Source organism: Salvia hispanica, chromosome 6, assembly GCF_029641045.1.
Source record: "Salvia hispanica isolate PSC_SH4W2 chromosome 6, Shi_PSC_v1, whole genome shotgun sequence".
Taxonomy (NCBI): domain Eukaryota; kingdom Viridiplantae; phylum Streptophyta; class Magnoliopsida; order Lamiales; family Lamiaceae; genus Salvia; species Salvia hispanica.
The window spans coordinates 46800419-46827080 of record NC_142697.1 but is presented as its reverse complement, the minus strand read 5'-3'; the positions used below and the strand labels follow the sequence as shown (position 1 = coordinate 46827080).

Here is a 26662-nt window from a genome sequence, read left to right as displayed (position 1 = left end):
AGCTAGGTTAACTAGAAATTCTCAGATCCTAAACATCAGCAGGATCAAAAATTGAAAGCAAAACAAGATTGAATGTAAAATGTTCCTCGCTCCTAAGAGTTGTAGGACTGATAAGCTAGCTAAGATGGCTCGACAACAACTCGCATGGTGATCTCCTACTCCTTCATAATGGACTTCTCCTTGAAACCTTCGAACTCTATCCTAAGATTGCAGAACTGGAGTGGAGACATTTTTTATCATGTTTCTTCCTCTATTTATAGGACGGTTTGGCTTCAATCCCTAGGGATACTTCCTTCGTGTTTTCACATTTTTTCCCCTTAAGAATGGGCAGCTCCCAGAACTTGTCGTATCCTCCTTGCTCTAGCTATGTTCATCAGTTTACATCAATTTACTTCTATTCCACATAGTTTTCCTTCAGCACTTCTTCCACGCAATTCTACCCCTTTCCTGCACACTAAGCAACTTGGTTGAGCATATTATCCGTTTAAGCCCATCAAACTGACCCGTAACCGATGCACAAAACACGTCTTATCATTGTGTGTCACATCACCCAAGGTCCGGAGCCACTGCAATCCTAAGACAACATCTGGTCCATGGATTGCCAAGATGTACAGATCAATCTCAAAATCGTGGCCCTGTAGGTGTCAGGAGAACGTTTTGCATATAATTGTAGTTTGTTTATATTTCTTTCCAACGAACATTTTTAGCCCTGAAATTATATTTCCTTTTCTCTCTTATATAAAATTTCCAAATTTCACTATATTTTCAAAAACAAACTTCATCTTCTAACTTTCCAACTCTATGCACATGATTATGGCCAAAAATCACTCGTCAATCCTACAAATCAATTGTTCCTGTTTGGTATTTCTTTTTATTTATGGTACTGTAAGAAACGATCGTTGTTCTTTTATGGAATTATTATCGTTGTTCTGTTACCCATCAAATTAACTGTTCCTGTAATTTATTTCTTTTATGAAAGTTTTTACATGAATTATATGGTAAACAAAAAGAAACATAAATTTTGATCATACATTTGAAAAGTGTTGCAGTGCACAAATCAATAATTAGCATATATACAAATAAAAAACAGAAAACCTCTGGAAAATTAATTGAAGACAAACGTTGTACCACATATTGAAAAGTGTTGTGACAAACGTAGCTTACCAGTTTTACCAAAATAATCCGAGTGAAGCAGCTGAAATGGATCCAAAATTGCTGCAACTCTATCTACCTTTCGTAGTAAATAGTTGTATTTACATTTTCTAGACATCAATTTCCAGTCTCAACAAATATCATCTGATCATCATCTCGCTTCCTAACACATTACTAGTGCCAAAGTTTCGATGTTTTCCGTCAGCTAAATTAGTTATCTGAAAACCTTGTGCCGGGAGTTGGTTGATCAGAAGCGTCTCTATTTGACAGGCCACGCTCTTCCCTGCTACCAACATGTAGAGAAACGACGCCTTCTGCATTCCCTCCTTGGAACGATGAGTACGGATCCGACCTTGAAGGTCATCTGTCTGATAAATGAAAAGACAAAAATCAAGCAAACTCGTGTCACTTTGGAATGGACCACATGAAACTATATGTTCTGCTCATAAGAAAGCATTGGCATAAAAATTACCTCTCCGACGTAGAGCTTTCTGTCGGGTCTAAGCATGATATAAACGCTCGAAGCACCAATGGTGGACGGAGGCGGCTGTTCCTTAGCGCCAATCAAGACACATCTCAATGGTGAAGGCTCCAAGAGATGATGCTTCTTGTACAGCTCCATTAAACTCTCCTCACATATGCTAATCACGGCTTTCTCTACTTCCACACTCAAAGTCTCAGCAGATCTCACAGATTTCACCGATGGAGAAATTTCCATTTCAGGATGACTTGGTCTACTCGTCACCATGTTAGATGCTTCAACAACGGCCGAAGCAGAGAACCGTTCGTCTCTTCTTAAAGAGTCTTTTGCATAAACTGCAGCGTATAATTCCTTGGCTCTCTCGATTAATTCACTAGGAACTCCTTCTCTTTGAGCTGTTTCAAATGCAAGACTCTCTCTACAGACCCCATCAATTAATTTCCATGTGGGCATGGTTTGGTTATTGACATGTTCCGCTCCCATAGCTTTGAACACGACATTTTTTGTTTTCAGTGGTAGATCAAATATTCCGTGAAGGTGGGTGGACACGATACCCAAACAACTAACTGCATCAAGAGTTTCAATGACACCACCGGCAATACATGTACCTTTCGCTGTTTCAGTACCTCGACATATTTCATCAATAAGTACGAGGCTCTTTGAAGTGGCTCTAGTAATAATAGATCGAATCTCCGACATCTCAACCTGAAAAAATCATATTACATACAAATTGAAATTATAAATACTTGAATATGCAAGAACTCCTACATCCCCAACTCAAACATTAGCCCATCTATCGGCATATTCAGATTGTAGGTTCAAGCACTAATAGTCTACATGTATATATTTCCATCATAAAATGCAAAATTTAGCAAAAGTCGAGTAAACAAATTGAGCAAGTCTCACCTGAAACGAGCTCTTTCCATCTGCAGGACTGTCGTAGGATTTCATATGAAGCATAATGGCATCGAAATGAGGAATAATAGCAGATTCAGCTGGGATCATCAGTCCACATATTCCAAGTAGAGCAGCGGCACAAATCGATCTTAGCAGACTTGATTTCCCACCCCCATTAGGTCCTGTTAATAGAAACAATGACTTCATATCAAAAGTATTCCGCACAGCACCACCTTGAGCTGCATCAAACCAATAAGGGGATAATCCGACGAACTTCATCCCTTCAGCTCCATGTAGCATTCCTGTATCCTGCATGCATCCGAATTTAAAATACAATCAGAATTACTGAATATCTAGGAGAACCGTTAGCATATTTGAGACGCATCAAATGTAGATCTCAACCTACGAACAAGCTCTATGAGTCAAACAGCAAGAAATCATAACCAGGCATGAGATGACGGTGCTTCAGTAGACTACCTCAGATTTGTGGTGATGAGTGAGAGTAGGAAAAACCCATTTTCTCCTTCTTCCTTCACTGAATAAAAACGGCAAATATTCAGACAGCGTGCATGCGAAAATGGAATTAACTATAAAATAAAAAGAGTTAACATTAAGGAGAAACATATGTAACTGAGAATGATCGACTCTAGTCCCCAGATCTAGCAAAAGAGGTTGTTCGAGCATATCTACCATGGCACGCTTCTCTTTATGTTGTTGAATAAATAATAAAAGAGTGACATGCAGCATATATTGGTACCAAGCTGTAATAGCCGTCATCAGTTTGATGGATAAGCAATCCCATTCTAATACCAATATGTTCAAAAAGTTATATTCCCAGTTTTCTTCGGAGAATGAATCACCAGAAATAAAAGAACATAATAGCTAGAAAAGAGATTCCTAATAGATGGGATTTTGAAGGAATATTCAGCTGTCAAGTCTGAAAGAAGGAAAAAACAAACCTGACATGGCCAAATAGTGCCTTTGCAATGACAAGCAACATTGATGCAAAAACTAGCACATTGATCTTTGTTTGTAGTTCAACAGATAATTCTCGTAAAAGTTCTAAAACTTTTCTTTTTGCCTTGTCACCAGCCTCATGATATCTGATGCAAAAACAGGTAATCGTGAAGTAAAGTGGAGGAAATATTAATGAAATTATAGAAATTATCTTCATGGATGACAAAGGTTACCTTGTCAATGCATCCTCCACCTTTATTGTGGTAAACCATTCTTCACCAACTTTTTTGCCTTTGGAATCTAAGGCAGGTCTGAGCTGTTTGATTTTTTCTTCTAATTGGGAATCGGAGTGTACAATTGGAGCAAAACGTTTTCCCTTGAACCAGACAGCTTCATGCTCACGAGCATATAGTATCTCTCCTTTTGGTCCACCAAGAGGAGCCATCACTGCTTTGATTCTTGAAATTATAGGGATGAAGTCTTCTTTAATCTAGGATGCATAGAGCATACTAATTAGCATACAACTTTGAAGTTCATGATTACTATCTATACACAGTTGCACTATTCAATATAAAGAAAGATACTACTGTTCAGATAGCATTGTGGTAATCTCGAAAGAGAAGATCGCTTCTTAATATTTTCATAGATTCAGCCATTCAGGTCAACTTTCTGTTTATCTTCGTTTAGTTATCCTCCTCATGCAATCCACAGACCACAATTTTTCTTGCATCAAAGGACTAATGTTACAAAATTTATTTGTTCAATTATTAATCATATCTTAACAATCATAATTTTCAATCCTACATGTCCCCAATCATACAAATTACTGTGTCCTGCCTATTGGATTATTTTTAAGTGTCTGAGTCATAGGCTCGATGAAGTGGTTACTGCTATCGAATGTATATAATGATCACATAATCTAAAAGAGCTCAGTCTTACAGCAACTGATAGGGCCTTGGCAGCTTCATCTACTTCAGCATATTCTTCTTCTAAATGGATCCTCTTGACACGACCTTTCCAGGAAGACTCCATATCTTCAAAAAACTCATTTGGAATTGTGGAAGATGAGGTTATCTTTTGGTCACTTTCGCCATCTAATGAGATAATTTCACCAATTCTAGAAGAAACTGATCTACATTCACTCACCTGGAACGAAAAAAAACATAGTGTAAAGTTTCCATATGAAAAAAATGGTAAGCAAACTGACAAAGTAGTAATCATAAGTGATTCACAACAAAAAAGAAAAGGCACTCACTAATGTCTCTAATTCAACTTTGAGTCCAGTTGCTACCCATGTAGGATCCATTAACAACTTTAGAATCTCTCTAAGCTCAGAATTTGAATACAGTTGTATTGTGTCATCAAGAACATTTTTTATCTTGCAAAACTCAATATGATTGGTCTCTCTCAACTCAAGCAACTTCACCAGCTGCAGATAGAGTTTGTCATTTGACCATTTAGAAATTCAATAGTGAACGGAAAAAATAATTCGGCAACTATAAAGTACAATGTTCAACCAACCTTGGCAGAGGGAACACATGTAAATTCAGGAATGGAGCATGTAATGTTGCTCATCAATTTACAAGCTTCTGTAGGAGAGAAAAAATGTAGAGCAAGAATCAGAAAAATTATGACGCAAGTAACAATCACATTTAAAAATGCCAAGACACAAGGCCAGCTATGGAAAGAGTCGGTGATCGACTCTTCTCTCGAGCATAAGCACATTACCTTTGACCATGTTAGTTTGATATAGGCAAACAAATTGCCAGTTTTTATCGTACTAATAAAAAAAGTTAAAGTTATTTTTATGTTATTTCAATGAAAATTTCTTTCTAATCATATATTAAAATCCATAACGAATTTATTAAAAAATTATTTTTAAACAAAGTATTCGAATACACGAATTTTAGTTTTAATATTGATAGTTGCAATCACTCAGGTTCTAAATTGATCAAAAAAATCTTGAAAAGGGGGCTATGTATCTCAGAAAAGTAAAGTTAAATTCTGCATATTCAATAGGACGTGAGTAAACTTCTGCATGTTAGAAAACTGCAGGTCAACTTATTTTCTTTCACTTTTGGCCCATGATCACCTATTATTGTTAGTCATAGTGGTCGTAACCTGAACACTGAACTAATTATTGAAACAACACAACCTGGATGAATGATATGTTTAACTGCTGAATAGAAACAGAATTTAGTACAACAAATTCTAATACTATTGTCTTGAAGCAAATGTAGCAGCAGCCACCATATGTAAATGCTACTGGAAATAAATATTTAGTTTATAATAACTGACCTTGTACTTTTGATGCAATCTCATAGGCAGGAGGGTTCAAAAGAAGATCCCTGATATACCTATAGAAGAACAAGTGTAGGATATGCATCCATGATGAGAGTCAAAATCATATTAAACAAAAATCTCGACATAGTGAATATATCGATATCTTTCTTTGAAGTAACCTTTTATAATATACAGAAAGAATGGACGTGGAAATGGGGTGTTTGCTGATACTAATGATGGACTAATAAAATTTGCTATGTAATGTGAACTAGATCCATAATCAACTTCCCACTCACATGATAGGTAGGCCAACACAACTTGGTGGAAGTAGAACCCTCAGTAAACAGGGAATTCCTTCAGTTGGAATAGCACCTGACAAGATGTGGTGCAGAAAAAAAATCATTTACTACATATCCAGGCATATATTCCCTTAAATACATTAAGTGAACTGAAAGCACCAAATTGCTGTCTGTTACATTTTCAACAACAAATGCCCTACAGATGCAATTTTTTTACACCGTCACCTATTTAAAGGAAATATTATGTTCCATTCTATGTTTTCCTATACTATCAGGATGACTGACATAGACTTCCAAATTAATCTAATCAGTAGCAACAATCAATAGTTAAAATTGGGTTCAAGAAAATGGAGCAGATACCGTGCCATTAAAATTATACTCCCCCCGTTTCCTAAAAATAGGAACTTTTGAAATGACGCGGGTTTTAATGCAAAATTGGTAAAGTAAGAGAGATAGAAAGTTTGTATTACCAATTTGTGTGGCTGTCCCAAGGTACAAAGGACTTGGCCTATTTTCTGGGGCAACCGTAACATTTCTGAATGTTATATTATCTTCAAGGCCATAGAGCTCTTTAACCTGAATAAGTTCAAGCTAATGTCATATACAAATAATACAAGAGGGCACATAAATAAATAAGTAATGCTCAAACTGAGACCTTGTATAAGAGCTCGTTAACTGGATCAACGTTAAACCACTCAAATTGCCTAGCATTACATTCACCCCATAAAAGTCCACCTTCACCAAACTCTCCCCAGCGACAAGTACCTATACAGTGACATTGGTGGTAAAAATATATGAAGAAGAAGCCATCAAAAGAATCAACCTAATTCCGTCACAATCTTCTATTTTCTCCCTTCTCAAAAGGGTATAAACTACATCCTTCATCAAGACGCACAAATATTTAATCAAGTCACTAAGACACAAAAGTGACAATAGCCATTTATGTAGCCACACCCTATTCCACAGCATGAAGGTAAGTTACGTATAAGCCATTTCAAGGAAACCCATCTGTGGCATCAGAAGAGATACACCAGACAACAAAATAAGCTATATTAGAGTAAAACATCATAACCCACCCTACCTTTTACAAAATATAGTTTTGGGAGTTCAAAACAACCATCTAACTGTTTCTTGAATAACTTAAACAGTGTCGTTTTCGAAGCAAACTTATTTAACTTTAGACAGCTATGACGGATACAAATAGTTCAATATCTCAATCAACAAATAGCAGTACCCTTCTACCATACCGATGATGACACGTCATATTATAAACCTGAAGAACTGTTCCTCAATTATGTGTGGAGGAACAAGTGATGGCACCGACAAGTACGAAGTTTGGCAACCAATGCTTCTTCTGTTAGATTATCCTCAACAGAATAAGTCTTCATTGTCTCAAGCACCGAAAGCATACAATATCCCTTAGCTGAGCGAGATATCCCTAGAACCGAAAAAAAACATTTCTAGTGAAAAGGAATATAAGTGATGGAATTTGAAAACAGTTATGCATCAACGAGATTATCGTTCGGAACGTGTTCCAACTAAATCAATTAGCCAAGAGTATTTCCTGTCATTTATAGAACATTGGCAACTTAGTTCATCTTTGAATGATAAGTGATTCTCCAGAAATAGTGAGAATATGGATTGAGCCAAAAAGAGAATTCATCAACATGCATTAAAAGAAGGTCCTTCACAAGATCCAATTGGCTTTTACCTACTACAGGCATAGGGTCAGGAAAATCCAGATCGTGATTGTCTTCAACAAGCCCAAACACATAAGGACTACCAGGATGTGCATGCCTGAAAGCACACACGGAGTTAGGACATGTACTGGACGTGCAATGAAGGATATGAAAAAATGTCTGATGAACTTATTAAGAAATTATCAAAATGCACGCCTGATAAGAGTTAGATACATAAGCTAAACAATACTAACAAACTAAAAAAAATCACGAGCTTATAATCAGCAGATATATCAAATCAATTATGAGGAACACTCTCTTGTTGATGTGTCAATTAATTATGAAACTATAGCCACCCATATATGTGTCACAGTTGTTGCATAGCAGCATAAAATAGGATGAGTAGTTTTTTTTTATAGATAAGTACGGATAAAAACATCTTCATCAAAGTGGTTCTCATCAGTTATCTCATTGTGGTTCTATTCGTTGAGATTCGCCAAATTTCTATAAAAATATGGAATCATACAATCAGGACAGTGTCCTCCAGTCTAACTCAAAGTCAGAGCAACCCTTGAGAGGAAAATTAAATTCACAATCAAGTTTTTAGGTAAATTACCCGGATATAAAACGACTTTTGCGTGTCCGGGCATGAGTTGGACCCTGAACTTCCTCCACTATGCACTACAAATGAATAACAAACCAAGAAAAAAAATCTATAAATCAACTCTGAAACCAATCAATCAGAAGTTATTATTTTCTCCTTCCACTTGATACACAAAGTTGTGTAACATATATTAATTACAATTCGAGACCAAAGCAACTAATTCAGGGCATTGTACTTACAACAGAAAAACCATTACGGGTCAGATCATCCAAAGTCTGTCGTAAATTCTGCAGGAATAATTACGAGCAGTGTCACAAATTTTCAAGTAATGATTTAAGTAGTTGTGATAGAGCAAAGAATTTCAACAAAATTTTCCTACACCAGTAGACAATAGGAGTATATGATAGATAGCAGAAGATAAAATAGTCCCAGCACATAGAATGAAAAAATATAGTTGAGTTAATTAAACAATTAAATAGTAACATAAAATGTGAAGTGGAATAAAAAGACTTTTCCCTGATAACACTGTATCCACTTTTAAATAAAAATGATATAAAATAGTAGCACAGCAGACAAAGGCTTTGTGTGCCCTAAAAAGAGTTAAAATTACACATGGGAAACCACATACCACCACGGGGCAACCTGCCCTAGGTATGCTGTCTGAACGTAAACCACCAAAAGGATTCAATCCAGCATATTCTACTAGGATGCAAGCATCAATACCGATAGCCTCATAAAAATCTCCGACCTTGAATAGAGACAAAAAGTGGTGAGAGTGGATCACAAAAATCTGTGTTAGCGAAGCATGGTACCAAATTGAGAGATGAAGATGCGAAACAAAGTACAAAAGAAGATTAAGGAAAACCATATAGACATACCCTGCAGAGTAAAACTTCACGCGGAAATTTTGACTTGAACTGCAACATTTCGCAATTAAGATTTCCTTCTTTGAGGCTACAATATAATCAAGAAAGAAATTACCAAATTTAATGTCAGTTGTGTCAAGATAGTTGTTCTAAAAATTAATATTCATTCCTAACACTGAACTGCAACAGTAGGACAGAATAGTAAATGCAACAATCAAGGGATAATTAGTCTATGTTTCTGTTTCAACATGAGAAAGCCCATATTTGATTACATCTTCAAAGGATTGATGAGCACTATGATACAAATGCATGAAAAGAAAATTCATATTCCACATACAGTTGAGTATAGAAAAAGGAGAAGAGTTGTGAAAATAGCACATTGAGACCTTAAAATTCTCTGCTTCACAGAATGTCACATTATAATTTTAATTCTTTCAATGAGCACAAGAGGATTAATAAGTAAAAGAATGAGGCATCAGGCAATTCCAGCAGACATAGAGAGACGTGTACCTTCCATTCTTTAAGGTACTATCAACACCCAGCAAATTAGTAAATGCCAACCGCTTGACCAGTTGAACAGAAGAAGGCTTTCTGCACATTTCCAGTTTCTGAGACAAGAAACACAATACAATCAAACTTGCTGATTGAATTATATATGGCAAACTAGGAGAAGCGGAGATATATCTAACCTCCTTCCACCAGATAATATGAGCATAATCTTTATCTTCCAATGAAATTTTCGATTCTTTAAGCTTCTTTGAAGTTTTTGTATAATGCTTTCTCTCTTTGAAGCAAAAAATGTGAACAGGGACAGTGGTATAGTTGACTGTATTTCCAATGTGAACGCAACTATCTTCCAACAAAAAATGTCTGCTGCAACAGCAATCCTGCTACCCTCCTCGACTAAATTGCAACCATCTCCATGGATAACTGTATTTCTAATCTCATCCAAATCATGAATAAGGACTTCATGAATCAAAACTCCATGCAGTAGCCCAATTGAGTGACAACATGCTCTTTCATCTAAGTCACCACCGATTGTGGATAAAGACGCCTCCCAAACCGATTCATAGATTTCACCATCAAGAAATTTAGCTAGTGCAATTGGACCTCCACCGCCACAATTTTTAAGCCATGCATCATCACACCTATGGTCTTTCATTCCATTTTCAACCCTAAACCTCTCGACATCATCGATGTTCACATCTAGGTCACTAAATTCGGGCGCCTTTTTTTTAATAATTAATGTATTTGGAACGAAATCTCCATCATTCCCACGAAATAACTTACTCCCACGAAATGCAATAGCACTTCCTAAGTAATCAGAATTATCATAATCCTCTACGATAGATTTGAACTTGAGGGAACTTACAACACTTCTAACCAGTTTCATTAAGCACCCAGCAACGTCCTCTGACTCATCCTGCTTGGATACGTCACAATGAGAAACAACCACATTAACAAACAAGGGATTCACAACCCTCGAAAACTTAGTGAGGGATTCCATCCTCCGAGAATCATGCAGAAATTCCACACTAGACACCTTCATCACTTTCTCAGATATACTCTTGGTATGTCCAGAAACCAGCCTTAAGGAGGCAAATTCCATGTCGCATTCTCTGCAGGAGGTTGCAGTCATTGCAATAAAGGTGGGTTCGGGATTAGAAATCATCCAAGAGTTCATATTCTTGCTCAAGTCATAGCTGGTGTGATAATCACCACCTTCAAATTCCACCACAATGATCCCAACTGCATATTTAGAAATTTGGGCTACATGAACCGTCACATGACCTCTTAACGTCTTCCCTCTAACGCATTGATTGCTGCAGAATATCCAAATGTATCTATGTTTCTCAAGTTGATCTCTTGTACCCTCTTGAGTAGTCATTGGTTGGATCAGCAAACACCAGAAATGGTCACGGTGAAGAAGAAGTTGGGGATGAGAGTAGAACCCATCAATAACTCCTTCTACATATGTTTTGAATCCCAAAAAACTCTGGCTGATTCTATTAACCTCAGTTTCGGAGAGGCCATAAGTCAAGGCTTGGCTTGGAAATGGATTGCCCGGTGGTATTGTGCGAGCATCACCGTGTAGAACAAGGAAGCTCGTTGCATCATTCGAAACCTGTTGAATATGTAGGGGCCCACCCTGCAAGATAGTATCATCCACTACATAATTCGGGAGCTGTATATTGGTCACGCCCAAATAATCCAATTCATAAAATAACTTTGAACTATCAATGTAAAAGAAGGAATCAACACCATCTATTTCCTTCATTGGCTTCTCACAATCAATTGCAATTTTGACAACATTGTCAACAGAAGAAGCAATCCATTAGCAGCAATACCTTCCGTTGATTCTGAGCATGCACGAGGGATATTGAAATCTTTGAGCGGAATGTAGTGAAGATCATGTAGAAATTAATAAATTAAGTACCGCCAATATCGATATCTTCAGAACCATCAATTCGTTCCCCTCACAACATCAAGATGTTGCCAATCTTTGAACACATCGATGGGCACAGATCCCTCTGCTGTGCGTATAAACACAGCAGGGCGTGCTGTACTTCAATGACACACTTTGGCGCCGCTGTAACTTTGTTCTTATCCAATGTAAAACACAAAATAGTTTAGATTGTAAGAAAGCCATACGAGTACGACAATTACATTCGATGATCAATAAACTGCAATCACATAAAAATCTCAAAAAAATACTGTAACAAATCATCAAATACAGCAGGAAATGCATCCACCAATTACTGGTCCAAGTTTTTAATGTTCTGTTTTGTGTAAACAGCAATCAAATTTTCAATTGGGATGTAGTTTACGAAATTGAAATTTTGGAGTATAGCTAAAAACAATTTGTGCTCCAACATCCTGCTACCATTGTAAAATTTGCAATCAATTAACAAAAGATCTTTGTGTTCTTTCAAGACTATAATTATCTGAAAGCAGCTTCAGCAAATTGATTCAATCATCTCAAACCCTCAACACTAAAATGCCACCCTCCATTCCCTGTTATCCCTACCATGATAAATAATCCAGTAAGAGATTAAGAATGCAATCTCAAAGCCCTCACATAGCTTATTTTTCCAATGTTGTTCCCATATTTTATGGAGATGTTGCGGCTTCTTAATTATCTGACATATGTAATCATCTTGTATCTTTCTTGCTATTTTGTGTTCTATCTTGAAGTAGAAGAAAGTTACAGTGTTTCTCACTTGGGAGAAAAAGAAAAAGGGGAAAAACTTTCACATATAAAGGAAGTGTTTGGACTGCTTTATTTGCAGTTTATTGATCATCGAATGTAATTGTCATATGGTACTATAATCACCTCACTACGCCTCTAACGTCAACAACATCAATGAAGTTCATGTTTCCGTGATTCCCGAAGGTGGACTACGAGAGTCTGGCTGTCTTCAGTGACGAGGTCAACGAAGAGGGCAATAAACAAAGTTTAATAAAAAAAACATTAATAGTCCAAATAAAAGAGGCATTCGAATTTGATGACAAACACTAGTAACACATTACAGATGCATCTACGATGGTTTATGTCAAGATGGACACGATAAGACCAAACACGAACACTACAAGACAAAGAAACCTTAGAACCCGAACATTACATGAAACACTGGACAACAGACAAACATTAGAACCTGGACTAAAACGAGATCACATTCTTGAATCCGAAATTCTTGAGTGAGAAACGGCTAGGAGTGAAAGTCAGGGCGCTAAGGCAACGCACATATCCATCCCTAAACATACCGACTTGTTGAAACGTTCTTGTCTTGTTGGAGTAGTAGACGAGATCATCATCGTCCAGCAACATCAAAATATCACCGTCCTTAAAATGTTTAATCGGATGAACATACACATAATCCATATTAATATCAAAAACCATAGTACTCAACTTGTACTCCAAGGTCCAAGAATCCTCGACTAGGTATTTCTTCATCATCCAGATCCTAATCTCATAATCAACCGTGTAATAATAACACAGACAATCCCTTAAAACACAATAATACCCATTTAGATATCCACCGTCTTCCACGGGAGGAATTGAGAAGAGTCTAAAACATTCCGTTTCAACATCAAAACCACAAATCGACATGTCACCACTCACATCAAATGCTCTCCAGTGAATGTTGCCATTATATTCAACGCTTTGACCATGACATGTGAAACCAGAAGCAGCCCCGCCTTCAACACGCCTCCAAGTTCCTGTTCCGAGGGTGTATACATGATGAGAGTCGGTGCAGTCATTGTTGCAGACGACCTTACATTGCCCACTTATTTTGCTCACACCGAATCCAAAACTCAAGAAATGACCCGGGATGTAGTCCGCGGGCAAACAGAGCTCCGTATATTCACGAGTTATCAGATTGCATATGTAAACAGGAATACCTTTAGTTGATATTGAGTAGAGAAGAAGTAATCCATTAGCAGTGATACCTTCCGTTGTTGCTCTGTTTCCGTGAGGGATTTCCAAATCCATGAGCGGAATGTGGCGAAAATCATGGCTCTTCTCCGCATCTTCGTCTTCAAATTCGAAAATCGAGCACCAAGTTGAACCCCTCGCCTTCTCTGTCAAGAGGACTAGGGCGGGAGGGGTTTTGATTTCGGATTTGCGGAAATCGTCGGAATCGATTAAATTGAGCCATGGTTTGCAAACGGACTTGCTGATTACGAGGCTTCGGAAGGGCAGGCGGGAGAGGATGTCGGTGGTGAGTTCTGATGGTAGATATTGGAAGAAATCACGCTCCATTGATGGACTGAATCACTGAGAAGAAAGAAGAAGAAAAGAGGCAACGGCTGAGAATTGGGGCTAAATTGGAGACTGATGTATTTATATTAATTTTTATTGGAAAATGAGGAGTTACTTTTATATTTTCCATTTTTTATATTTTTTCAGGGATATTTTTTCTAATTCAGGTCGTAAAAATTAAGTTCACTAAAAAATTTTAATTGTTGATAAACCAGAAGAATTTGGAAATCATACTCTTCATATTCTAATTTAATAACCACTCATATGTTTTACTCTAAATGAATCATTTTCCTTTTTGAAATTTATAATCAAAATTATATATTTCTAATAATAGAAACGTCATTTTCTCTACTTTCTTTATCTCTCTTACTTTACCATCTCGACTTAACTTATAAAAATAATACTCTTTCCGTCCCAAGGAAGATGACCCCTTTCTTGGGCGGCACGGAATTTTATACAGTTATATTTTGTGTGTTAAGAAGAGAGAGTAAAATAAGAAAGAGAGAATAAAATAGAAACAAAGATGTTTCTATTTAAAGTAATGTGTTATCTTGGTTGGGACAAAGTAAAAAGGAAATATGTCATCTTGAATGAGACGGAGAGAGTACTAAACAACATCTCATATTAGAACAAAAATTCTCCACATAGATCGGGACAGAAGGAGTAATTGCTAGGATTTAGACAAAAATAAATAAATAAATAAATAGTGGACGTGGAACAACTACGATCTTTAAAAACTTTGAATAAAAATCACAATCCCAATAAAAACTAAAAAAACCAACTAGGGAACAATTACTATGAATAAAATATTATGCTCAAATTAAAGCCAATATATAGCTCATTTCAAGCCAAATTCAATCAAAAAATTAAATAATATACACCGCTCCTCCTATGATGGTTGGAGTTAGAGTTGTCTGTTTTAAGGGACTGCCTTTGTTTTAGCTATTGCATATGGGTTGGCGATGAAATTGTCATCCGGGTAACGAAGTACTAATTCGAAGAATCTTGGACTATAAAATATAGGTTTAGTACAATTTATTTTGATCCGATTAAATTGCCATTTTCTCATCCCATCAAAGCTTTCAAAAATGGAGACATTTTGATGTTGCTGCATGAGAAGAACTATTCCAACAAGACAAAAACTATTCAACCCGTCGATATGTGTAAGGATGTAGCTAGAGAGCATTACTCTACTTATGCTATGATTTTCACTCCTAGCTTTTTCTCACTAGAGAGTTTTGTGTTTGAGAATGTTATCTCGTTCTAGTTCATAATATTAATCTACATTTTTGTCTAAGGTTTCAAGTAAATCATGGCTATTTATGTTCCTTAAACATTGTCTAATGTCTAACAAAAAGACAAGCATTTCCATATACTAAAACCAGTTGACTTCATCTCAATGTCTACAACGAGGAAATTCCCGTGTCGCAGTACTTAGTGTTGTTCCGAATGCACCACCACCACAAACCACCTTCAACAACAGACAACGTGGCCAACACCGCCACCACAACCACCCATGCTGTTAAGGGTAGAGTCCCTTAACACGGTTTCGACGTCGACGAGAGATCGACTGAGGGTTTGTAAAGTGGACATCTCGGGCTTTCCCCGGGATCAGCTCCAAACTAGGGTTTGCGAAAAATAAAGGGAACGAAAAAACTGGGAAAAATATGTTATTTCTTGTTTAATCAATTCATAAAACACTCCCTTTTATATTCTAAGGACCCTAGATGATTCGACTCTCTTTTGCGATCTGGGAAAGAATCACCAAGAAAACCCGGAAAGGAGCTTATTGGGCTCGACTCAAATATTTAATTAAATCAGTCCAAAACGCAAAATAACATCCGAAAATAACAACTATTAAACTAAGCAAAAAATAAAGCATCCTCTGCCCCCTCAACGTGAGACGAAGTCTTCATATCTCACCACCGGCTTCGGCTGTCTCCGGGGTCGCTCATTCACGTTCCAAACCTCAGATGGTCTTCCTTCTTCCTCTGTTGTCGTAAACTCTGCTGCCACCTCCTCTGTTCGTGGTCCCTCGGCCTCTGCCTCTGTTGTGGGTTCGGCCGTCGTGGTCTCCTTGATCGGAGTTGTAGTTATCTCCATATCAACTCCCTCCTCGTTAAGCAACTCCTTGTCCACAAGGAAATCCGGAAAATGCTTCTCAATCAAAGACATCAGCTCCCAAGTCGGGGATGCCCCTCCATCATCACTCCATTGCAACTGACCCTCCTCCATTCGCACCACACTACTCTTCGCTGTAACAGCTTGGTCGGGCGGGCAATGGAATGCCCTCTTGGCAAAAACCACGGGAAAGTCCGGCATCTCACGTCGCGATCCTTCAACAAACGGCCGCAACAGGCTTTCATGGAATACATCATGGATTCTACTACCCTCCGGCAACTTCAAACGGTATGCCACCTGACCAATGCGCTCAAGCACCTCAAATGGACCATAGAAACGGCGAGCTAACTTAGCTGAGATTGGCCGCGCGACTGAGTGTTGGCGATACTGCTGCAGCTTTAAGAGGACACGATCGCCCACCTTAAACTCCAAGTGCCATTTGCTGCTGTCCGCATACGATTCTGGGCTTTTTCCAAGTTCTTCCTCAATGTTACAATTAATTCTCCCCTCTGACGAATGTGTCGAGCTACGTCGGGCGGTGTCGCAGCCGACGGAGGCGCTGCTATCTATCAATGCTAGCGGTTCGCGAGCGTACAGGGCATGGTATGGCGACGTCCCGAGCCCCTCATGATAGAAACAGTTTAGGGCCAACTCCGCCCAAGGTAAAAAATTTGCCCACTTGGCCGGACGATCAGCTACAAATGTTCTTAAATACTGCTCAAGACCGCGATTTCTCACCTAAGTTTGCCCATCTGATTGAGGGTGGTAGGAGGTCGTGAAATGTTGCTTAGTCCCACTCAACTTCTGCATATGCTCCCTCATTTCATTCAGAAACAACGGATCCCTATCCGAAACTAGCGTCTTCGGAAATCCATGATGTTTGACCACAGTGTCAATGAAAAGGTTTGCTACCCGCCACGCATCAAATTTCGTCGGCAATGGTGCAAAGTGTGTGTACTTAGACAACCTGTCCACCGCCACTAAGATTGTGGTGTACCCGCGAGATTGCGGTAAACTAGTTATAAAATCCATGGACACGTCCTCCCAAACTTACGACAGGATAGGCAATGGTTGTAGAAGACCCGCGGGCTTTTGGGTTGAATATTTCGTAGTTTGACACTCGAAACACACCTCGACAAAGTGCTTAACATCCGTGCGCATCTGCCTCCAAAAGAAAGAAGCTGCCAGCTTTCTGAAAGTGCGATCAACACCACGGTGCCCCGCCAACGGCGTACTGTGGTGCTCATACAGTAGAACCTCCTTCGCCGAAGATGCCTTAGCCACCATAATGCGCCGGCCGAAATATAGCATTCCATCCACCACCGAAAAATAAGGCTTCGCGGTTCCATTCTTAATCGCAATTTGCAGTTCCAGCATATCACCCAAAGTACGATTTTCTTCCCTCAAAATTTCCATAATATCCGGAATCGGATGACTTACTGCCGACAGTAGGTTCGCATCTTTCCTTGCTTCCTCAACGTCCATATCTCGGCGAGACAAGCAATCCGCCGCTTTGTTCGATGCCCCCGTCTTGTACTCAATACGGAACTTGTATCCCATCAGCTTCCTCGCATATAATTGTTGGTCTGGCGTGTGAATCACTTGTTGCAGTAACTCCTTCAGACTCTTCTGGTCGCTCCTTATAACAAATTCTCTACCCAGTAAGTACTGTCTCCACTTCTGCACCGCCTCGACGATCGCGTACAACTCCTTGTGGTAAGTCGAAGTCACACGCCTTCTAGGGCCGAGTTTCTTACTGAAAAAGGCCAAAGGGTGGCAGTCTTGTAGCAAAACTGCGCCCACGCAAAAATCTGAGGCGTCGGTCTCCAGGTAAAAAGTCTTGGAAAATTCTGGCAACCGCAACACTGGCGCAGATGTCATCGCGGCCTTAAGGGCGATAAAACTCTCCTCCGCTCGAGGCGTCCAATCAAACGCATCCTTTTTTAGCAACTCCGACAATGGGGCAGCAATTGATGCATATTCTGCGATAAACCGTCTGTAATACCCTGTTAGTCCAAAAAAACCACGCAACTGCTTGATTGTGGAGGGGACCGGCCACGCGACCATCGCCTCAATTTTCCCTGGGTCTACCTTTAACTGGCCATCCTCGATTAAATGGCCTAAGTAATCCACAGTGGAATAACAGAAAGTGCATTTGGACAATTTCACAAAGAAACTATGCGAAGCAAGAATAGAAAGCACCTCATTTAAATGGCGAGTGTGACACTCCATAGATGGGCAGTAAATTAGAATGTCGTCAAAGAACACAATTACCGACTGGCGTAAAAGAGGTCGGAAGATCTCGTTCATTGCTGCCTGAAACGTCGAAGGAGCGTTTGTGAGCCCAAACGGCATCACCAGGAACTCAAAGTGTCCGTCATGTGTGCAGAACGCCGTTTTGAACACATCCTCGGAGTGCATCCTGATCTGGTGATAACCGGCGCGTAGGTCCAGTTTAGTGATGAACCGAGCTTCACCAAGCTCATCAAATAACTCATCTGTCGTCGGAATCGGAAAGTGGTCCGGCACTGTAGCAATACAAAATCGGAATGAGCCATCTTTCTTTCTGATTAAAAGCATAGGCGACGAGAAAGGGCTATGACTCCGCCTAATGATGCCCGTGTCAAGCATCTCCTTAACTTGACGCTCGATCTCCGTCTTCTGGAAATAGGGGTATCTGTAAGGTCGGACATTCACAGGCTTCGAGGTAGGATAACTCATCCTAAAAGACTAGCCTGTTAGGAGAGAGCGCCCATTTAGCCTATATACCCCACACCAGTTGTTTGGTTCTTTGCCAGGCCACCACTCCGAGTTCCTCGTTGGTCGTGGCGGATTCTTTGCCCGGCCACCACTCCGAGTTGGCCCCAAACGCAGTCGTTGGTCAGGCGAGTTCGTTGCCCGGCCACCACTCACAGCCGTTTGGGCTCTCAATGAAAGCACCAATTGTTAAGGGTAGAGTCCCTTAACACGGTTTCGACGTTGACGAGAGATCAACGGCAGGTTTGTAAAGTGGACGTCTCGGGCTTTCCTCGGGATCAGCTCCAAAATAGGGTTTGCGAAAAATAAAGGGAACGAGAAAACTGGGAAAAATATGTTATTTCTTGTTTAATCAATTCATAACACACTCCCTTTTATATTCTAAGGACCCTAGATGATTCGACTCTCTTTTGCGATCCGGAAAAGAATCACCAAGAAAACCCGGAAAGGAGCTTATTGGGCTCGACTCAAATATTTAATTAAATCAGTCCAAAATGCAAAATAACATCCGAAAATAACAACTATTAAACTAAGCAAAAAATAAAGCATCCTCTGCCCCCTCAACGTGAGACGAAGTCTCCATATCTCACCACCGGCTTCGGCTGTCTCCGGGGTCGCTCATTCACGTTCCAAACCTCAGATGGTCTTCCTTCTTCCTCTGCTGTCGTAAACTCTGCTGCCACCTCCTCTGTTCGTGGTCCCCCGGCCTCTGCCTCTGTTGTGGGTTCGGCCGTCGTGGTCTCCTTGATCGGAGTTGTAGTTATCTCCGTATCACATGCTCTCAACCCCATCACTCGCTGAAGCAGCCGAGGGAATTATGCAGCAGAGGCCCGCAAACACTGCCCTGATCCGCAGATAAGGAAGTGGTTGCAGCACAAGATTGTCCATTACAGACAATTCAGATTATGCTTAAATTTAAGTGAACAGTTCAAAGAATTTAACTTAAATTTAACACTTTCAAGCCAACTTAAAAAATATCATTTTCATGCAATTATTACCATATATACTCGTTTTCAAGAAAAAACTGAATCAGTCAGCCAAATGAGAAATATGACCAATTTATGCTAACATTATAACTAAATCGTTCCTAATCACATTTTACATTCACACATAGCACAAGTAACCAAATACTGCAACATCCAAAGCAATGTGTGTTGGTCTGTTTGTGCAACGTATGAGTCCTCATCCCCCATTAAATACGCCATTTTATATAAAACTGTCTATAACACATGTTTTCAATATTTATAACTTTTTATTACTAATTTATTTTTAAAATAATATACATCATTTTTAATTTTATGAATACGTAGAATAAGAGAACATGGTAGAGCCTTTTGATCCAACTACAACGACACAATACAACAATTCAACAACTTCGATTACCCAATTAAAGTCTCTAGGATTACTAGGAAAACCTCTAGTCTAGGCTAAGCCCTCTCTTGAGTGCACTCAACCAGTTGATTAATTATTAATATTGAAGTCTCCTTTTAATACTTCACAATTAACTCCTTAAAACAAAAGGCTCAAGCCATCACTCTAGAATTCCTTCTCTCGAATACAAATTATCTATGTGTTGTTCATTCTTTTATCAATCCTAATTAGGTATCTCTCGATTACTCAAAACTAGTTCAACAAATCCAATAGCTAGGCAATTGAATTGAAAAAAGCACAAGAATGAAACAAAGGAATCACAAGAGCAAAGGTAATCAAAAGTCCTTGAATTAATCAAAAGCGTTCATTGTAGTCTTCACCAAATCTCTACAAAAGATTTAGCTACTCATATTCAACGCAAATTCATAGGAGAAATCCATAGAAGGTGAATTGAACATAGGAAAATGACAAGGAAGAGGTTTTACTAATTATAGGCGGCGACTCTTTTGTGTGTGCGTGTCAACTGGCCAGGAGGGTACCTAGACCTAGCTGTGTCGTTGGGTCTATGCCTAAAACCTCTTGTCAACAAAAATACCTCAACCCACTTCTACTGGCTAGTATAGTGGAGTAAGGGTCGATCCCACAGAGATGGATGTAGGCGAAGTGCAATTGGAAAGACATTTTGGAAGGGTTGGTTTGCTACCACGCTTTTGGGGTTGAGTTCTACCTAGGCGTAAAATTAAAATGAGACTCTACCTATACTGACCAGTAAGTAACTAAATGTTTAATGCTACTGGATGTGTACGTGAGTATGAAAGTTGGACACCTAGTTATGCATATGAGAAGCTACTAGACGAAACATACTAAAAATGGCTAGACAAAAGGTAAAGGGAATCAAAGTACATGCTGGCAGACTGGCTGTTGGGTTTAGAAAAGCTAAAAAAATGCAAGTACAAAAGCAAAAAGTAACAAAAGCAACATATCTTTGACTATGACATTTTCTTCTTCACCAAGCTAAATTAACCAGATCTAACAAACTCCATTGATGAATGCTCAAGTTCAAAAATTCGTAAATGCAATATTTAACTTGAAATTGAGAACGAAAGCAAGAAACTTAAGATCTAGCTTACTAAAGAGACGAATTCTAGATCTAACTAAGCTAGGCATATTCAAGCACTTAAACAACATAAATCACCATAAAACTATAAGATCTAGCTTACTAAAGAGATTTAAAGAAATAATAAAGCTGTAATTCAAATAAAACCATAAAAACTTAACTTCATTCAAACATTCAAACCAAAAGATGCTTCAAACAAACAGATTAACTACTGAAATCCGAGACAAATGCAAGTAAAACAAGTTCTTAAACTAAGAAAGCATGTAATTGGCTGATGGCTTCTTCTGAAACTGGAAGTGGACTACGGCGGTTGGAATGAATCAGGCATGATGACTCCTCGCCGACTGGTGGCCGGAATCTTCATGGCAGGCTGCTGGATTTAGAGAGTGGAACTTAGAGCTAATGGAGCTATTCTCCCAAAAAGTGTTCTCAAAGTGATGATTCAAAAGTGATGATAAAGATAAGTCAAAAATTATATGTCCAAAGTGATTCCTCCTTATGTTCAACTCCTATTTATAGGGTGGATTGCCCTAATTTCTAGGGCTCCCTCTTCATGCGAAATGACAATTTTGCCCCTCTTTAGTGGTTGATTGTTCCAAGCAAGTCTTTCCTTCTCGTGTTCAGTTCCGTAGCATCCATCCTGGCCAGTTCGCACCTTTTCTGCTCATACTGACCAGTTTGCACACTTTTGCTACTTTTTCACACCAATTCCTTCTGATCTTTTCCTCCTGATTTAGTACCTCAACCTGCACACTTTAGCAACTATTTTGCAGATATTATCCAATAAAGCACGTTATACTGACCGGTAACCAAGGCTTAGAACGAGACTAATCAGAAAAATAATTAAGATACTGCCAAAGGTGCATTGAATGGGCAAATCGTCTACGTCTTCAACCTTGTTGATGAATCGGACTCTTCGTCACTTCAATCTGCTCTCAAAATGTGAAAACTACTTCTGGGGCGTGTGAAAAGTGTGCTGAAGTCGAACCCTAGGTCCTATTTATACCCGGGGCAAAAAATAGAAGCAAATCAGCGTATAAGCAAAACGCCCGGCCGGTGATACGCTCGGATTTTGCACTATTTTAAGGCCATTATTTGGTTCGCTTTTACTATCAAAATCACTTTACATGTCCATTATTTGCATATTTTATACATTTTGGTATTTTGATGTGTTTTGTGAGAAATGTGCATATTCGAGCCGAAAAGGGGAGTAAAAACGCATAGTCTGGAAATCTGGAGTCAGACGGCGACCAGCGACCGCCGCGAAGTTGTACGGCGACCGCGGCGCCCGGCGGTTAGAGCCATGTGGCGGTCCGCCTCGGAAATTTACGCTAGGAGAAGAGTCTCGCCGGGCGACCGCCGGAGGACATGTGGCGGTCCGCCACCGAAGGGTCAGAGTCTCTGGACTCCAACGCGGCGACCGCCGGCCAAGGTGCGGCGGCCCGCCGGAGAAAGGCGGCGAATCCGACCAGCCCTAGATTTGCTCCAAGATTTACCAAATTTTGAAGATCTTTTCCTTCTATGATGAGGAATAATTTTCCCCTATAAATAGGACCTCAAGCTTCATCAAAGGAGAACACATTCATAGAGAGAGAGAGTTACTACTTGCAACATTCATAGAGATCAAAAGCTAGAGTACTTCAATTGTGCAAGGAGTTGGAGAAGGATTTCAAGAACATCAAGAACGACAAGGATTCTACCTACGGGTTATATTTGCTTTAGTTTTATGTTCAAATTGTTTTCCCTTCAATCTATGTTTTTAGTTTATTCAATTATGTGTAACTAAACTCATAGGATTCTAGGGATGTGTTAGTAGCAACTTTGGTTATACAATTCCGTTTTCTATTTAATATCCGTTTTGTTTTTACTTTGTTTCTTCCCTAAGTTAATCATGATGCTTCGTAATTGAGTGACACAATTATGTATGATTTAATATAACTTGCTTCATAACTGTGACAGAGTTCTAGCGAGTTAGATCCACTTAGTAGACACTACAGTTAGCTTCCTTTAAAACGGCACTGTTAATTGAGAGTGAGGACTTTTCAAGGGTCTTAGGAGCTTTTTGGAGTTACGTATTAGGATTGACAACCCTAATGTTAGTAATCAACGTTTGTATCGCATGAGCATAAGCTAGGTGACTCGTCCTTTCAAAGTATTAACTGTGCTAGGGTATTGTAGTTGGAATTTGTATAACCATAAAAGTGAAAGCACATCCCTGGAATTCCCTTATCTCTATACTTTTCTCTCCGTGATTTGTTTGCATTTAATTGTTTACTGTTTTCAATATTTTCTGTTTTCAAAAGTTTCCAAAAAAATTCTTGTTTCTCCAGATAGTAATTGAGTTCTAGTAGGAGATAGACACTTTGTGTACGTCTTCCCCGTGTTCGATATCCGGTACTAACCTTTTGCTATACTATACCTACTCTGTACACTTGCAGGTATTTATAGTGCAAATAAAAAGTGCATCAGCCGGACGATTTTAAGTGACAAAATGCCCGACCCGGGCGTTTTTCTTGAGTCCCAACATTGCACAAAACGCCCAGTGACAATGAGGACGCCCGGTCTTGTGGGAGAAACGCCCGGCCTAGTGCAGTAAAACGCCAGGGCACTGCTCTTTGGCTATTGTTTCGTCTGTTTCCACCTGTTGTGACTACAAAAACTCGACAAACTCATCAAAACACTAAAATAGGGGATATATATGAAAACTCAGGTAATGTGCTATAAAACACTGAAATATTCCCTTTTAAACATCAGTAACACTTGCTAACTACGAGTTTATCACCCTCTCATCCACGAACTTGATCATGACACCTACTTCTTCAATCTTGTGACAATCTTGAAATTAAGTGTTGGAATTCTAAAGCTAACCTATTGACTTATCGATTGAAAGTCCAACTTCGATTGTGTAACCATATTCATGTGATTCATAAAATTTCGTCCGTAGTAGGACTGTCAATTTTTGCCACGACACGAACCGCACGAAGTTAATGGGTATGTGTCAAAGCTTATTGGGTTCATATCGTTATCATGTCAACACGATAACGACACGAATATTTCGTGTCGTGTTCATGTCCGTGTTACACGTTAAGAAATAATATTAATATATTATAATAATATTATTATTTTATTTATGTTAAATTTTAAATTAGGTTTAGTCTAATGGAGCACTTAGTATTAGTATAGTGTTGTGTTCGTGTTACATGTTATTTTAGTGCCCGATATTTTGGATAACTATCTTCCTTGTTTAGTTAATTATAGGATATAGTATATTATTTTATAATCTAATATTTAAAATAGTCCAAAATTGAAAGTATTTATAGCAATTATGTTTAATTGTTTTGGTTATCAAATGAATAATTAAATAACGAATAACTTGTTTGCTCTCTCCCCCATTGCTTTTTCTCTCTCAATCTTTTCTTCGATTCCAATCGGTAACACGTTTAAATTATAGATTTGGCGCGTAACTCCTGATTTTTCGTATCATAAATTACCTTGTTAAGTTGATTATAGTATTTTTCTTATTTGGTTAATTTAATCCGTGTTTCCTATATTATTTTAATTTAATCATTAGTCAACTTTGATATTGTATCAGAATTTACTTAAAAGCAGTCAACGAAAGAAAGGAAGTCCAATTATAGAGTGTTTAACACGAAACCAAGAAATCGTTTCAGATATACACGTTTTAATCGCAGTTGCATGCGTGATAAATAAAGATCTCAGTCAGTCAATTCATCAAACACTTTTATTATATTGGGCTTTGGGCGGGGAAGGGATTTGCTGTGATTTAATTAATCTAAATGAGGCAACCTTTAAGCTATTTTGAGGCTCTCATCCACACCTACTTCTTCAATCTTGTGACAATCTTGAAATAAAGTGTTTGAATTCTGAAGCAAACCTATCGACTTATCAATCGAAAGTTCAATTTCGATCGTGTAACGATATTCACGTGATTAGTAAAATTCCGTCCAAAATTCAGTTGAGTTTGCTACGAAGAGATAACATAGTTGCTAGTTAGAAATAGTAAAATTGCAAATTTTATTATGTTATCAATTACATTAACATTATGTGTAAACAACAACCAAACATTCTATAATAAAGTGTATGACAATACAATAGCATATTATCGGGGCTAAATGAGAACTAAACTTAGTCACCCTTGTGTCTCTTGAAGCCACCACCACCAACTTGTACATCGTCTGGAAGATCTACATCTGCCGCCCTCTTTCTCGGGGCTGCCGCAGCAATAATATTGTTCAAATCACGGGCGTCGCTGATAATGTGGGGTTGATGTGCCCAAGCATATGATATAGCGCCCCTACACCGATCCCGCTGCACAATTGGATTAATCTCCTGATAAGACGCCTCCGGTTGCGCAACCACAACTTAACAATAGTCGTTGCTGCCCTTTGTTGCCAACGAAAATCCCTAGGGGCGGATGCAGAAAAAAAGAATTACTACATAACAATTTGCATGAATTGGTAAACTCTAAAAGAAATTATTTTAAAAAATGGTACCTCATGTGTGTTCGGCGCATGTGTCTCATAGATGGAATTGTCGCTATACCACTCTGGTAGTGCAGGCAGACTACCGTCGTGGCCTATATTTTCCAGTAAAAATCCCTAGGGCGGACACGGGGAAAAAAAGTTGTAAGCATAACAATTTGCATAAATTAGTAAACTCAAAATGAAAATAATAGAAAAAATAAGTATACCTCATTTGTGTCGAGCGCAAGTCTCACATAACTTGAGTCGTCGCCGTACGACCCTAATTGCACAGCCGGAGCTTGATAACCGCTATCGTTACCTCTAATGATAAATAATTAGAATATAATTGTTTTTATAATTTAACTGTTCGCTGTGAAGGTAAATGTTTGTGTTGTATTTACTGTTTGTTTTGTTATATTTTATTACTGTCTATATCAATATATGACAAATGATTTAGGAGATGCCTGATGTGCGAAAACTAAGAAACGTCTAACTTTTCAAATTTCAACTTGTGAAAATGATTCAACTCACTCATATATATAGTCACACCTAACTTATTCTAGAAACTATCTACTTCATTCTAGATATCTTTAATATATCTATATTCAAGAAAATTCTGTCTCAATAGTTAATTTTTCTCAAATAGATATTTTCCTACCTAATTCTAGATAATTCTATATAATATCTATAATTCTTGTGTTTATTGTTCTTTAATATTTTCAGTCAATTATACTTCGTCCGTACCCTAAAAGTAGAAACTTTTTGACATGACACGTGTTTTAATAGAAAATTGGTAAAATAAGAGAGATAGAAAGAAAAGTGTGTTAGT

The 26662-nt window shown here is 38.6% G+C and overlaps 4 protein-coding genes and 1 pseudogene across 7 annotated transcripts; all 5 read right to left on the bottom strand.

Annotated features, from left to right (window-relative positions):
* Positions 1 to 26662, bottom strand: part of LOC148924020 (uncharacterized) — a 75857-nt pseudogene that overhangs the window by 21696 nt on the left and 27499 nt on the right.
* LOC148924025 (DNA mismatch repair protein MSH1, mitochondrial-like) lies at positions 1106 to 7009 on the bottom strand. Its single transcript, XM_089060783.1, has 14 exons — positions 7001 to 7009; positions 6725 to 6892; positions 6540 to 6645; positions 6067 to 6142; positions 5786 to 5844; positions 5009 to 5076; positions 4743 to 4916; positions 4427 to 4633; positions 3721 to 3977; positions 3490 to 3633; positions 3008 to 3065; positions 2540 to 2839; positions 1625 to 2338; positions 1106 to 1520 (listed from the first exon to the last, which is right to left on the bottom strand). The coding sequence occupies exons 1-14, from the start codon at positions 7007 to 7009 to the stop codon at positions 1293 to 1295; spliced, it is 2568 nt and encodes an 855-aa protein (XP_088916909.1). The 3' UTR covers positions 1106 to 1292.
* Positions 6723 to 10037, bottom strand: LOC148924024 (DNA mismatch repair protein MSH1, mitochondrial-like). 4 transcript variants are annotated; one of them, XM_089060661.1, is made up of 9 exons: positions 9908 to 10037; positions 9729 to 9826; positions 9231 to 9306; positions 8981 to 9100; positions 8592 to 8639; positions 8365 to 8429; positions 7781 to 7866; positions 7317 to 7507; positions 6723 to 6834 (listed from the first exon to the last, which is right to left on the bottom strand). In XM_089060661.1, exons 2-8 carry the CDS (start codon positions 9815 to 9817, stop codon positions 7362 to 7364), a joined length of 630 nt encoding a protein of 209 aa, XP_088916787.1. In that variant the 5' UTR covers positions 9818 to 9826; positions 9908 to 10037; the 3' UTR covers positions 6723 to 6834; positions 7317 to 7361. The 4 variants fall into 4 exon arrangements, 3 of the variants coding, with proteins under 3 accessions (XP_088916787.1, XP_088916786.1, XP_088916785.1); XM_089060660.1 differs by having other exon boundaries at positions 7343 to 7507; XR_016132599.1 differs by having other exon boundaries at positions 6730 to 6834; positions 7304 to 7507.
* Positions 9868 to 11695, bottom strand: LOC148924023 (uncharacterized). Its single transcript, XM_089060782.1, has 2 exons — positions 11567 to 11695; positions 9868 to 11367 (listed from the first exon to the last, which is right to left on the bottom strand). Exons 1-2 carry the CDS (start codon positions 11630 to 11632, stop codon positions 9868 to 9870), a joined length of 1566 nt encoding a protein of 521 aa, XP_088916908.1. The 5' UTR covers positions 11633 to 11695.
* On the bottom strand, positions 12695 to 14046 carry LOC148924022 (F-box protein CPR1-like). Its single transcript, XM_089060658.1, has one exon. The coding sequence runs from the start codon at positions 13981 to 13983 to the stop codon at positions 12880 to 12882; it is 1104 nt and encodes a 367-aa protein (XP_088916784.1). The 5' UTR covers positions 13984 to 14046; the 3' UTR covers positions 12695 to 12879.